The sequence below is a fragment of the Helobdella robusta genome (assembly GCF_000326865.2).
Source record: "Helobdella robusta unplaced genomic scaffold HELROscaffold_64, whole genome shotgun sequence".
NCBI classification, from domain to species: Eukaryota; Metazoa; Annelida; class Clitellata; order Rhynchobdellida; family Glossiphoniidae; genus Helobdella; species Helobdella robusta.
In genome coordinates, this window is record NW_008705358.1 from 822,236 (window position 1) to 836,830 (window position 14,595).

The window sequence follows — 14,595 nt, forward strand, 5'->3', positions numbered from 1 at the left end:
GCCAGTATGTTTGTATGTCTGTATGTTTGTCTGTCTGTCTGCGTCGTGGCTGTCTGTCTGCTTGTTTGTGTCTCTCTAGCTCTCTGTCCGTGTTACAAGCTGTTTGTCTGTCTACGGATCTAGTTTTTTGTGTTTTTCTTTGTCCCATAATAGTGTGTTAGCCTATTTGTTTGTATGACTATTTATATGTTTAGAAATGTGTGTATGTCTGTGTTCTTTAATTGTTTTTCAGTGTTTTTACTTTTGTCGGGGTTCTGTGTAAAGTTGTTTGCGTGCACTTGTTTGTGCATAAGTATTATTTTTATAAATGCTGATATGCAAGTGTGCATGTGTGCATGTGTGCATGTGTGCTTGTTGTGCGCGACCTGCTTGTCGTGTTTGCTTTTTATGCTTCCACTCGCTCCAACTGCAAATAATTGCATGCGTGTTCTGTTGTATTTGGTTTTCCCATTCTGAATTCTGTTAATGTAATTGCTGGCTCTTTGTGGTGCAGCGACGGAGAGTGGCATGGATGTTTTGTGTTTTATAATGAGACATCATTCACTTTCACTAGAGCTGTTTACAAATAGTTCCTTTTTTGAAATTTGACTTGTTAGCTGCACAAGAGCAGCAACATACCCACCACACCGTACGACTTGCTGGATCTAGGTAGGTATCTCTGATAGGTAGGTATCTCTGATAGGTAGGTATCTCTGATAGGTAGATATCTCTGATAGGTAGGTATCTCTGATAGGTAGATATCTCTGATAGGTAGGTATCTCTGATAGGTAGATATCTCTGATAGGTAGGTATCTCTGATAGGTAGATATCTGTGATATTTTTGGAGTCCTGAATAGGAAGAGAACGTTTGAATCAACTCAGCAGACTGTGAAAGCACGAAACATAGCACTCCTGCAGTCTGAGCCAACTCACCAACCAGCCGCAAATTTGAAACGTTGCGTTTAAAGGCTGAAGGTCCTTGAAAAGTTGGCCACCTCTTCCTTCGTGCTCCTAGGAAGAACTTGTTTAAATCACTCTACTATTTATTTTTGAGCTGTAGAGAAATTGCATCATTTAAGAAAGAAATTTACTACAAAAAGTTTCTAAAATAGTTTATTAGTGCTGTTGTCTTCTTCGTCCGCCTATTAGAGCGGATGTATTAGCGGTGGCTGGAACGTTAGTGAAAGTAATTAAAAAACTGGGAGTATAATTTTGAAAACAAAACCATTTTTTTCATCATTAGCATTGTCACAACGAACTGATCCTAAATTTATAACAATATGATGCATTCCAGTATTATTATTGCAATGATAGCTGGAGTAATGAAAATTTTTTTAAACAATTAACCAACCAACCAACCAACCATTCTTTATAATGCCAAGTAATTGTGACTAATGATGCGTCGAGACAATTTGTAATTACTTCAAATTTTCCTGCTAATGCTGTATGTTGGTGATGATGACGATGACGACGATGATAATGATGCTGTTGTTGGTGGTGAAGAAGATGATGATGATGGTGATAACGTTGTTGTCAGTGATGTTGATTATGATGAGAAGGATGAAGAAGAGTAGGAACAGGATGTAAGGACTCGGATCGGTTTCCAGTGAACTTGATTAGGAGTCTTAAAAAGAAATTAAATCTACCAGCAGCCACATACAAACACATACATCGTTCCACTTCGTATCTACCCCTTCTTTTCTCTGGGGAGAAAGATGAAATGTTATTAATATGAAGCAATTACTGTTTACTGAGGTGCGAGATGCCCAAATTTTCCTGCGGTGCATTTAGACAATTAACTATGCGAAGCTAAGCAACATCCTTATTTATGGATTTTATTATTTTTTGTATGCATTTCAAAAAAATGTGTTTTTATAATTTTTGTGAAACTGGCCAAAAACATAAGTGGAGTATATAGCTGCAAACAAAAAACACGCAAGACAAAAAATTATGTGTAATTGATTTTGATATTTTTTAATGTTTTTTTGTGGCTTTTGTGTTTTGTTGCTTTTGACGTTGTTGCTATGTTATTTTTTAATTGGTGTTGTTGTCATTATGTTGTTGTTGTTGTTAGGTTGTTGTTATTATGTTGTTGTTGCCGTTGTTGTTGTTGTTGTTGTTGTCGTTGCTGCTGTAGTTGTTAGATTTTGTTGTATTTTTTTATTTTTATTGTTGTTGTGCGAATGTTTTTGCATTTTTATCTTGCACCATAAACAACAAACCCATTATCTCCACCAAGCTCAAGTTTTTTTTCTTCAAATATCCAAAAGAAAATTCACAGCGTTCATATCATAATCATCGCAGTTAGTATTTTTTGAACTTATTCCATTGTTGTTCTTCTCTTTAATCTTGTTGTTAATGATATTGTTGTAGTAGTAGTAGTAGTAGTTGTTGTTGGTGTTGCTGATGTTGTTGTTGTAATTTCTGTTGAGACTTGTCTGTTTTGTTGTAGTTGCTGTTTCGGTTGTTGTAAATGATTTGGTGCTAGTGAGTGTTGTTGGTGACATTGTTTTTTTTCCTGCGTTTGTTGTTTTTGTGGTTTTTGTGACTATTGCAGATGATGCGATTAGTGTTGTCGTTGAATTAGTTGTTGTGGTTGTTGTAGTTGTTGTTGTGGTTGTTGTAGTTGTTGTTGCGGCTGATGTTGCTGTGGTTGATGTTGTTGTCATGTTTGTTTCAGCTTATGTTGTGTTGTCAATGTGAACAAATAAATGAATGAAACGATAGAAAATGTTTTCCTTCCATCTGCATCGAGTCTGCCTCTACACTGCTGGCAATCATACATTTTTCTTTCTCTGCTGATGAACATCAGTTGTGAAGGCATTTTGGAAATGAAACTTTTGTTAATAATGGTCTGTTGTTGTTGTTGTTTGTGGAGGCTGGCATAGTTGTGGTTGGAGTGTGGAGTGTACAGGAGCTAATTTGTTAACCAACGTTGTTGCTTGTATAGCGGTAGTTTTAGCAGTTTTGTTGTTGTATCTATTTTGAATTCCTTAAAAAATTGATGTGCTTTTGGATGCAAATGTCTTCGATTTGTCACTAACACTAGAGTGTGGTAAATGCAACAAAAACAACAACAACAGCATCAACAACAACAACAACAGCATCACAATAACTACACTCACTGTGTACCATAGCTGGTTAAAATCTTTCAAATCAATCCACCATTTCAAATACTTCTACTACCAAGTGATGCAAGAAATGAGAGTACAGTTCTCAACAATGAAAAGTTTAGAAGCCATTACAGTGTTGTCTTTTGTGAAAAATATAGAAATCAGCCTGTATGTTTTTTGTTGAAATTAAATGTCAGAATCATGCGATTGTTTGTTAGCTAGTTTGTTTGTTTGTTAGTTAGTTTGTTTGTTTGTATGTATGTTTGTTTGTTTGTTTGTTTAATTGATTGGGTTTTTTTTTGAAAAATACACTTAAGTTGCTCGGTTGGTTGTTTAACTTGGTGACTGGCTGATTGTTTGTGTGGCTTCATAATCTATGTAATCATATCATCATCACCTATCATTGTATTATCAACCTTTACATCATCCCCATCATCAGTTTCGCCACCATCATAATTTTCACCACTATCATTGTATTATCACCTTTTACATCACCATCATCGCCACCATCATTTACATCACAGGAACGACACTATCAGACGAGAAGAAGTTGATAAAGCAGTTGCTGGATAACTATGAGAAAGTTGGGGTTGTCGGTAGGCCTGTATACAACACTTCACAGACCATTGAGGTTCTTCTTCGTCTGTTTGTTTGCCTGTTTGTATTTTTATTGATTTGTTTGTTTGATTGTTTGTTTGTATTTTCATTAATTTTTTTCTTTTTGTTTTTTGTCCACTTGTTCGCTTGTAAATGTTAAAAAACTCATGTCTGATTGTTTTTTTTTATATGTTTCGATCATCAAATGTAACTTTTACATCACAAAATCATCACCATCATCAACATCATCAGCATCCTCATCAACATCATCAACATCCTCATCAACATCATCAACATCTTCATCAACATCATCAACATCTTCATCAACATCATCAACATCTTCATCAACATCATCATCATCAGCATCCTCATCACCATCATCATCATCAACATCATCATCATAAGGTGTTCTACGGCCTATCTTTAATTCAAATTTTGGACCTGGACGAGAAGAACCAAGTGCTAACGACGAACGTTTGGAGCAAATATGTGAGTGAGATGATGATGATGATGACGATGATGATGGTGTTGTGGTGATGATGATGATAATGGTAAGATGATATTGCTGATGAACATAAAGTGATGGTGATGACGATGATGATAATGGCAATCATAATCACATAATCATATAAAAGATGGCAAAGACGATGTTGATATGGACGTTGTGAAGATAGTTATGACGACGTGATGATGATGATAATGATGACGATGATGATGACGACGATGAAATGTAACATGAAATTAATAGGTAATGATGCTAAGGTGAGTGATGCGTGAACAATATATTTAGTCTTGATATTCCTTGATATCATTTAAAATTATTTTTTACAATTAATTAAAACAAATCTCAGATAAATCAATAATTCAATTAGATACATTGCTGATCTAACGTGTTTGATGTTGCTATCTTTGAAGCAAGATTGCTTATCGATATCCTTCACTATACCAATAATACCCATATATCCCCACAAAAATGATCGCGATATCTAGAAAAAATACGTATGGTATCATACAAATACACATAATATCAAACTATTAGTATGATACATTTTGTGATATCATAAAAATTATGTTTAATATAATAACAATTGTTCATGGCATCGTAATGAAATTGCAATCTTTTTACACCTCATTGGTAGCGTCATCCCATAAGCAGTGCTGCTACATTGGCGTAAATTGAAATACATGATACGTAGTCAGTATATTGTACCGCAAACTGCCTACCGTATTACCTACCATGATACCAAAATTGATGGCATTGTCTTTGGTCAGATGCAGGCAACTTCTGCCATTTAGTGATATTTATCGCAGCTTTTAGCCGGACATTTCCCGCCTGAAAATAACCATGAAAATTTTATTTGCAGAGGTTTTTTTTATCCAGTTTATTTTGAATAAATATTTTTGTAAAATGTTTACCCTTAGCGACGAGTTTTTCTGTTTAAAATATAAAAAAAAATTAAAAATTTGTTCTTGGTTTTCGTGAATTCGTTTCTACCGCTTAAAGGTTAGTGAATTTATTTGTCTCCATTCGTTTGAATGTTTTAAAGTTTAATGAAATTGCAACGTTTTCCTGCTCTATTTGTGCGAGTTCTTCTTTACGAGCGTCCTTTCAAATGTATTCTATTGTATTCATCTAAGCCCTACTCGCTCTGCTGTTTGTTTGTGTGGTTTGCCATGTGGTTTGGCATGTTGTATTGTATGGAACAGTGCTGATATGTTGGTGTTGTTGGGCTTCTTGTGTTGTTGTGTTGTTTGAAATGTTTTAATGCCTGCCTTATTAAAAAGATCTGTGTATTATAACGTTTATAGTCATTAATATTTTTATATTTTCTGCCATTATTTGATAAATAAATTGAATAATTAATTATTAATTTTTGTATCGGGCGATGCTTGGGTTACACATGGTGGGTGATGATGCCAGAAAAACGTAAAAAAATTTCTCTTTTTAGTGGTAATATTTTTCAGGATTTCGTAAGCAGAGATTTAGAAAAAATGACACAATTAAAAGTCAACTGACGACATCGAGAGATGCAGAGGTGCATGCAATACAACACCGCTGTGCTGCTGGGTCCCTTCAATTTCCCTCTCTTTATTATTATTTTTTGTCATATTTCCAATCGCAAAAAGCCTTGAAATCTTTTCAATTTTTTCCAAAACATTTCAAGTGGCGATAAACTTTTGATTGACAACCAGCGTTTCAAACTTTTTGATAGTTTTGAAAATTGTCAAATTGATTTAAATTTTTCAAATCGAGTTGAAATTTTTCTAATGATTTAAAACAAAAACTACAACTGCCCTTCCGAAATATTTTTAAAATGTGGATGGTGTTTGCAAGTGACTCAAGCAAAGCTCAGAACAAACAAAAAAATTTTTTTTTGACGCGATGTTGAAGAGTTTTAAAAAATTCATAATCTTATTTTTAAAATTTCTAAAAAGAGAATGGAACGCAACGAGTGGAGAGCACGTGTTTGTTTGCTTCTGTTGAAACTCCAGTGGAACAGTCTGCATTGTTCTGAATGGGATGCGTAACAATGCCTTTCATTCTATTCCCAGACCTCTCCAGCCTCTTGTAGTCCATGAATTACATTTTTATTTCCATTCCATTGTATTGCATTTCGTTGCATTCTGCTTCTGCTGCTGTTGTTGTTGTGGCTTTCAATTTTATTTTTAGACTTTGAAGAATTTTTCTAAAAGGCGAAATGTTCATTTAAAAAAAATGTTCGTTTAAAAATATTTTCATTCTTCTCAATGTTGGAGACTGTTTCCTTCTTTTTAACAGTTTTTCTGTTGAATAAAATTTTACAAAAACATTATTAGTTTTTATTTTCAGCAAAACAAAAAAATATTTTATTACATATTACCTTCTAATTTATTATTTAATGGGAAGATTTCATTATGAAACTGACGATAAACAGCCATAACCAGTATAACATCAACAACACCAATGACATTAAGAACATTACTAACGTTGACAACATCAGTGACATTAATGACATTAATAAAATTCAACATTGGATACGCTTGGCCGCCTTTTAAATTGCGGTTCAACAAATCAGCGAATCGAACAATTTGTTAGTGCTGGCATCACCGCCAGCCAGTTCAATCAATCAAATGACCAAGCATCATCCGCTCGTTAGATCAACCAGGCGTTTGGTCACTCAATCCATCACTCAATCAATCACTCAGTCAATCAATCAATCAATCAATCAACAAACCAACCAACCAATCAACCAATCAACCAATCAACCAATCAATCAATCAATCAATTAATCAATCATTCGAGTTTGATTAAACGTTTAAATTTGTTAAAAACTTCAATGATTTGATTCAAAGTAACAAACAATAAGCTAAAACGAAATAAAAAAATTGACTAACCAACCAATCCTAATAAATGTCCAGAGATGGAATGACCTGCTGTTGAGATGGGACCCAAAGGACTTCGGGGGCATTGAACTGGTCAGGGTCCCAAGCTCAAAGATATGGACGCCAGACATTGTCCTTTATAACTAGTGAGTGGGTGGTGGTAGGGATAATGTTGGTGATGATGTTGTTTGGGTAATGTTGATGATGATGCTGGTTATGATGGTATAATTATATAATTTTATAATTATTATTTACTATCATAGTATAATTGTTATGTCTAATGGTGATCAATTTTGTGCTGTGTAATTAGTGAATGAGAAGTCTTTTTTATACTGAGAACATTCTTTCATTAACTAAAAAATTAAAATCCAAATGAAATCAATCGAAAATTATTAATTATATATCAGAGTGTAAATAAATAAGAAGTAAAATATAATGTACGATCCTCTCATGCTCTCCTATCAACAAGTGCTCGAGAGTAAAATGATATATTTAAAATCGGTTAAGTAGTGTTTCTGTCACAATATAGGCTATATGACGAGCGAATTACCGCGTTAATCAATTTTTCATTAAAAGATTTCGGCCATTATATTTTAAACAAAGTTAGATTAAGATTGTTATAGAAACCAACAGGTGATATTTCAAATGAATTAATAATTAACGAACAGTTATTGTAGACTGAATTTAAGTTTAATTTCTTGTTTTTTTTTTAATTTCTGGCAGTTGTATTCACGTGAGAAAGCTAGGTTGGTTTCGTAGCAAATGGAAAGTTCTAAAATTTCGATTTTGTTTTTTTTTTTGGAGAATGGCAATGTCCTACCACAATTTGTTGAACAACTGTGACATTTGACGTACATTTTCTGCATTAAGATCAGCAAATATGCAACAGTCTGATGGTGCAAAAATCCTTAACCAGTTGACAACCAACGACAGCAGTTTGTTATGCCTGTCCATCCGTGTACCTGGTGAGAGCCGCTGTGGAGTCACAGTTCGAAACAACATGTTTGTTTGTTTGGTGATGACTGCGTAGTGGACATAGAAATGTTGTTGACTTACCCCATTTAAATAAGTTTGCATCAGTGGGAAGTTGTTGTATTAAATACTTTCTAGTCAACTTATAGAGCACTCCCGGTAATCCTTCGACGATCTTTGACCAACGCGACGTTTGTGATGGAGAAATCTGCTCACTTATTGCTTTAATTAACAAATCTTGGCATTGGAGATTAAACACATGGTCCAGGCTGGATGTCATTTTGTGTTTCCTCCAGCAATATGAGTGACAGTTTCACCGAACCTGACTCCGCCTGCATCCTATCAAATTTTTCGAAATTTGTTTTATGTTACTCGCCACAAACAAATAGTTTCACCGAGGCTATTTTAAATAATTTCTGATTTTGACTTTTGTCTTTACCGACGTGTCCTTCAATGGGATGATATTGTGACCACAGTACCTGTCCGGCAGGGAGAGCACCTCGGCCACATAGCCACTGATTGGCGGGGTCAGCCATTATCTAACGCTTTCCCTAATTAAACCTTCAAGGTTTGTCGAGACCTATGTTGATGAGAGGTTATAATTTCAAAATTCAAATTATAAGTGAGTTGGAATGAATTAACTTAGAATTTGTAGTTTTTGCTGAGAAGTGACGTTCAAAATCGTGGTGGTCTTAAGGCGTTTTGTTAATTTTGTTTTTAACTGATACTCTAGCTTTTTTGTCGCTGCACTCACAATCACATAATTTGCCCAAACATATAAAACTGTCACCAATCTTGACATTTGGAAGGGCCGTATTTTGGACAGTTATCTTTGGTAGAAACTGTTGATAATCAGCGTTTTTCTTCCTCGTACCAAAGGAGTGACTATTGTCATTTTTCATCAGCATGTTCTACCACGAGCACCACGCATCGTTTAGGTCTATCAATTCTTGTGCACTTGCAGAACTATGCTGAACTATAGCTGAATCATCAACAAAGTGAAGCTAGGATCTAGTCTTTAAACCCGAAGTTGGTCTCCAGAAATAGCCACAACTGACATACTGCTCTGTATTAAAAACTGTCATGAGGGGTTGAAGTATAAATTGAATATTAGAGGGGAAAACTGGTCACCATAAGGAATCTTTTTTTTGACGGGTAATGCTTAAGTTAGTTCATTCTTGATTGATATCATTTTAGAATGGTCATAGTAAATTGACAATAATATAAATGATAGCAATAATAATATTATTTAACATAGTGAGCATGATGATGATTATGTAAATAAGTTATGATTATGATGAATATGATGATGATGATTACGATGAATGTGATGATGATGATGATGATGATGATGGAGATGATGGTGGAAGTTATTAAAGAGTTGCTTGAAATGAAGTAAATGTGATTGGTTGTGGTATGGTTGACGATGTTAAATTGGTGATAATAAGAATTGGAAATTCCACCATGATGATGATGACGATGACGACGATGATGATGATGGCAATAATATAATAAAAATGTTGCAACTGGGAGTCAATCGTCACGAGGTGAGTTAAAATAATAATGGTGATGGTGCCATTATGACGAAGATGATGACGATGGGATGATGAGAATGATGAGGACGACGATGATGATTGAAGTGATGAAGGTAATGCTGTTTGCCAGACATTAAAGATGATGATGGGAAAAAGATATAATGATGGATGTTTGTTTAATTATAATCTCTGTAGTACATACCCATGTCTCATCTCTAGACTAATTTTCAGAACATTTAAAGTGTAATTTTCAGATAATTATTTTCATGTGAAAATATAAAAGGCGATCACGCACGAGGTTATATAATAGTGTATATATAAATATCTATATGTATATTATATATATATATATATATATATATATATATATATATATATATATATATATATATACAAATATATCGGAATGTCTAAAAATATATCTAGCATTTCACTTCGTAAGGCATGTGCATTGAGAGAATTATTATTTTCGAATTTACTTCGTTAATTAAAATTTTTTTCTTTTTGAAAATAAGGACAGGCTATTTCAATCATTGCACATCTCATTTTGGCTTATTTTTAATCGGATTTTAAATATCGTTTTAAAAGATTAAAAAGAATGTTTTTTTTGAAAAATTTTAAAAATTAAAGAAGTGCCTCGAATCATTGCTACTGTAAACTGGGGAGTCATTGCTGGAAAAACAATTAAAATGAAACTTGAGTAACCCAAACGTCTAAATAAGTCATCAGAGAACTTTTATTGTTCCTAAATCAAAAGTTTTCATGTATTGAAAGCACCGTGACAACACAACTCAATACTCATGCCACATCGAGTTTGAGTCAAGTAGTTTAAAAACAAGAGTCACAATCAACAGTGACGTGCTGACGCTTTAACTGCTTTCAAGGTTTTCGTCACAAATAAAATCACACATAAATACATCTACACACATCCAAATTCACACACAAACGCATCTACTCACATCTAAACACACACAAACACATCCACACACACACAAACAAACAAAGCCGTCCGCACAAACACTTTTGGAAACTTGTTTTCATTTTTTTACTGCCCGAAACCCATGAAACGTCAATAAGCAACAGGGTCGTAAAAACATTCCAGCCGAAAAATTTCGAAATGACCGAACATTACTGAACGTTGATTTAAAATGGAAACAGATTTAAACGCAAATTATCTATTTTATTCTTTCTGTTGTAAATATGAATATGCAAAGTTTATTAAAGTTCAAATAATTCTCACTAGCAATGAAATTATTAAAAAATTGAACAGATGCTGCAAATAATGCATTAACATTAATAAAGATGCTTATATATATTGTTCTACTTATGTTTACGTTGATATGCAAGCTTACAGTACATTTTTCAGGAAAGCGTCACGTGATTGTCGTTGAACATTAACAAAAATTTTACTGCCCAAAATTATCGGAAAACATAAAATAATTTTTTGTTTATAAAGATAAATTATTTTTTAAAATGTCTCATAAACCTTTTTGCACTCTGATCTTCATTAAAGTAAAACTATTCACGTAACGCAAAATCATTAAAACCATTGAAATCTCAAAATGAACCAACTTCCACCTGTTGACAGCGCAGACATCCGTCTGAAGGAGCACCGGGACGCCATGGTACTGGTGAACAACAACGGCACTGTCGATTGGCTACCACAAGCCATCTTCAAATCCACATGCAACATTGATATAACTAACTTCCCGTTCGACATTCAAGTCTGCAAAATGAAATTTGGCTCTTGGACTTACGACGGCTATAAGTTGGATGTCAACTTTTTAGACGATAAAGATGAATTCGAAATATCCGACTACGTTCGCAGTAACGAATGGGAATTGTTAGATTCCAGAGCAAAGAAGAATGTGAAATATTATTACGGACTGATAGAACCATATCCAGATTTGACATTTTTTGTAATCATTCGAAGGGTGGCCGTCTTTTATAACTACATTCTGGTCCTACCATGTGTCCTCCTATCCTTCCTGACTCTTGTCATCTTCTGGTTGCCACCTGAATCGCCTGCAAAAGTTATGCTGGGTTTGTGGAAGTTTTTTTTTAAATTTAATATTTTATGAAAAATTAGATACTACTTTACATAATATTTTCAAAAAATTAAAAAAATTCTCGTTCGAATGTCGTACTAATGACGACCTTAAATATTTGATGGTGTATGAAGGGATGAGTGTCTTTGTAGCCTTCTTCGTCCTGCTTCTTCTCCTGGCTGACAGCACACCCCCAGCTGCTTGTTCCATTCCTCTCATCGGTTAGGACTCTGAATGTTTAAAAACATCTTTTAATTACAAAATGATGTTCACAGTTTAAAACTTTGGATACAATTGATTTTAACCGTAATTGCGTCTAAATAGAAACAATCATTCTTCACGAGACGCTGCTTTCACATTTAGAAATTTTATGGTTTATATTTGTTTCTGTTTGAAATAGTTTTCCGATCTTTTTTAAATTGTGTTTCTACTACTGACGATGCCAGGAGCTTACTTCTGTGCCAACATGATCCTCATCACCCTCTCGACCTTCCTCGCGGTCATCATCATTCAGAATCACGTGAGAGGTGACAGGAAGAACAAAGTCCCAGCTTGGCTAAAAATGGTTAATATTTGAAAAATTTTTAAATTATTTTCAACTTTGGTGTTTTAAAAACCTTAACGGTTTTTTTTTATGTTTGTTACACTTAAATTAATTATTAACTTACAATTAATTATTATTCTGCCTATAAATCTTTTGTTTTAATAAAAAATATTTTATTGATGTAATTTTTGTCTCAAACGACATTCACTCGTACAGACAAGTTATCTTTTAACCACTAACGAACACCAAAACAAATGTGTACATTGAACAATTAAATTTGCTTGACGTACTCAAGAATTACTTGCAAAACATTTGTATCTATGCAACGACAAAATCAAAGAGTTTTGGTTATAAAAAGAGAAAAAAATGATGCAAACAAGAGCGCCAGAAACATCAATGACATTGACGTTTGTAAATTCAATAAGACGAGACACGCATACCGCCAGACCACAGTAAAATTAAAAGCCGATCATAAAAAATGTTTTTTCTATTTTTCTAATAAGAACATGACAAACGAAAAGCATAATTGGACGACACGCCATTCTCTTCACTTCTGAGATCACGACAGATGAAATAAAATTTTGAAAGGTGGCCTGTCATGTTGGACACCCCCCTCATGTTCATTCTATTGTAGAGTAGGATAAGTTCAGTGGAATGAAAATAATGATGGAGATGCTTCATTGAAAGGCGTGCGTTGTTGCATTATAAGGAAAACTTTGATTGTGTTTGGATGATTTTAAAACACGAACAACCAGCATAGGTTTCAATCTCAAGCAAAATTAATTGTTAAACATCAAAACATTTTTCAAAAACTTTGCAATAAGATTCCGAGGTGAAATTAAATAAAAAAACCGTGTTATTTTAAATTGTCATCTTTAAAAAAAATAAAGAATAAAAACAATTTGCATTTTATATTCACGGACCATTTTGTATTTATATCCTACTCGATGTCTCCTGGATGTTTAAAGTTCACCTGTTCATTCTTTATTAGGCTGAAGTTTTTGTCTCAGCAGTAAACAATTCCCCCATCTGTTCGTTTATTTGGATAGCTAAGCATTTTTTTGTTATTCGTTTTTAACGTTACGTTGTTGATTGGATAGTGATTAATTTGATGATATATCCGTACGTGCACATTAACTTTATTTTCATTTCAATACTTTTCATGTCAACAGATCGCAATTGATGGCATGGCGAGAGTCTTGTGCATGTCTGAATTCTTAGAGAAGGAGCAGCAGAAACAATCATCGTCGTCATCATCGACAGCGGCATCTACATCAGCTACAACACAGCAACCTCAGCGGAGTAGCAAGAAATTTCAAGCAGCTGCTCCATTATCATCGGTTGCTGCAACTTCTGGTAAAGAAACAACTGGCCTCTATATGCACCAATCAGCGATGGTCCCACCCCTACGCACCCACACGGACCAACCAATCATAGGCGGCCTAGCAACTGGTGGTAGGCGTAGCGTTTTTAAACCTTACATAAGTAGCGAGGAAGCTGTTTTGACCGGAAACAAGCCATCATATTACTCGTCCACGCTGTATCCGCAACATCATCATCAGCAGCAGCAACAGCAGCAACTTCTCTATCCACAACCTCCACTCAGCGACCAGCACTACCCACAGAACTATCAACAACTCCCAGCGCAACAACAGTTCTACTCTCAGCAGCAGTACCAGCATCAAACACAGAACATTGACTCGGCAAACATTTCCACACTGCCCAACAACGTAAGCAGCAGCAACGACACCAGCCACCAAAACGCCAATCAGATCTACATGGTCGGCTGCAGTGCTGTCCTCGAAAACGACGTGAAAGAAATTAGGAAAATGTTGAAAGCGTACATTACAAGATTAGATAACAAAGATACCAGCGCTAAATATGCTAAAGAGTGGCGCTTAGTGGCTAGAGTTTTAGATAGAATATTTTTCTACGCCTACATAGGCACCATCATCGTCTCACTCTGCACCATCTTCCCGAGGGACATCGTGGACATCCAACCTCTGCTGGATGTCATCAACAAAACAGAAACAACGAACAACGAGACTGGCAAAAAAAGATGTTAATGTCGTCAGATGATGATCGAACTGCAGAGAGACAAATGATCGACTTGATGGATGAGTACACAAGAAATGATTGACTGGATGGCAAATAATGACCAGTCAACAAAATTTTAATTGATTTATGATTTCATAACATTTTTTTATTCAGTATTGAGTCTGGGTATTACATAAATTGTGTTGCTATAAACTTATACGTTCAAGTTTAATGTGTGATAGTATTTCCAGCATGGATGGATATAATGCTAAAAATAACATCATTCTGAATGTTCTTCTGTTACTTCTAGCAACTTCTTATTGTTTTGTCTCTATTATTATTTAATTCACGCAGTTATTATTACCACAATCGGCATTGTACTTGTCGCATTACGTGGTCAGCGTTGC

At 34.6% G+C, this 14,595-nt stretch overlaps 2 protein-coding genes across 2 annotated transcripts; both read left to right on the top strand.

Moving 5' to 3' along the window:
* Nucleotides 1-4,133: 4,133 nt before the first annotated feature.
* On the top strand, nucleotides 4,134-7,196 carry HELRODRAFT_128610 (hypothetical protein; the record flags this gene model as incomplete). Its single annotated transcript, XM_009030069.1, has 2 exons — nucleotides 4,134-4,178; nucleotides 7,089-7,196. Coding segments are annotated over 2 exons (153 nt in total), but the record flags the coding sequence as incomplete, so codon positions are not given.
* On the top strand, nucleotides 7,092-14,127 carry HELRODRAFT_140970 (hypothetical protein; the record flags this gene model as incomplete). The annotated part of the gene is made up of 6 exons (XM_009030070.1): nucleotides 7,092-7,198; nucleotides 11,148-11,602; nucleotides 11,742-11,828; nucleotides 12,054-12,172; nucleotides 13,324-13,397; nucleotides 13,887-14,127. Coding segments are annotated over 6 exons (1,083 nt in total), but the record flags the coding sequence as incomplete, so codon positions are not given.
* Nucleotides 14,128-14,595: the final 468 nt, after the last annotated feature.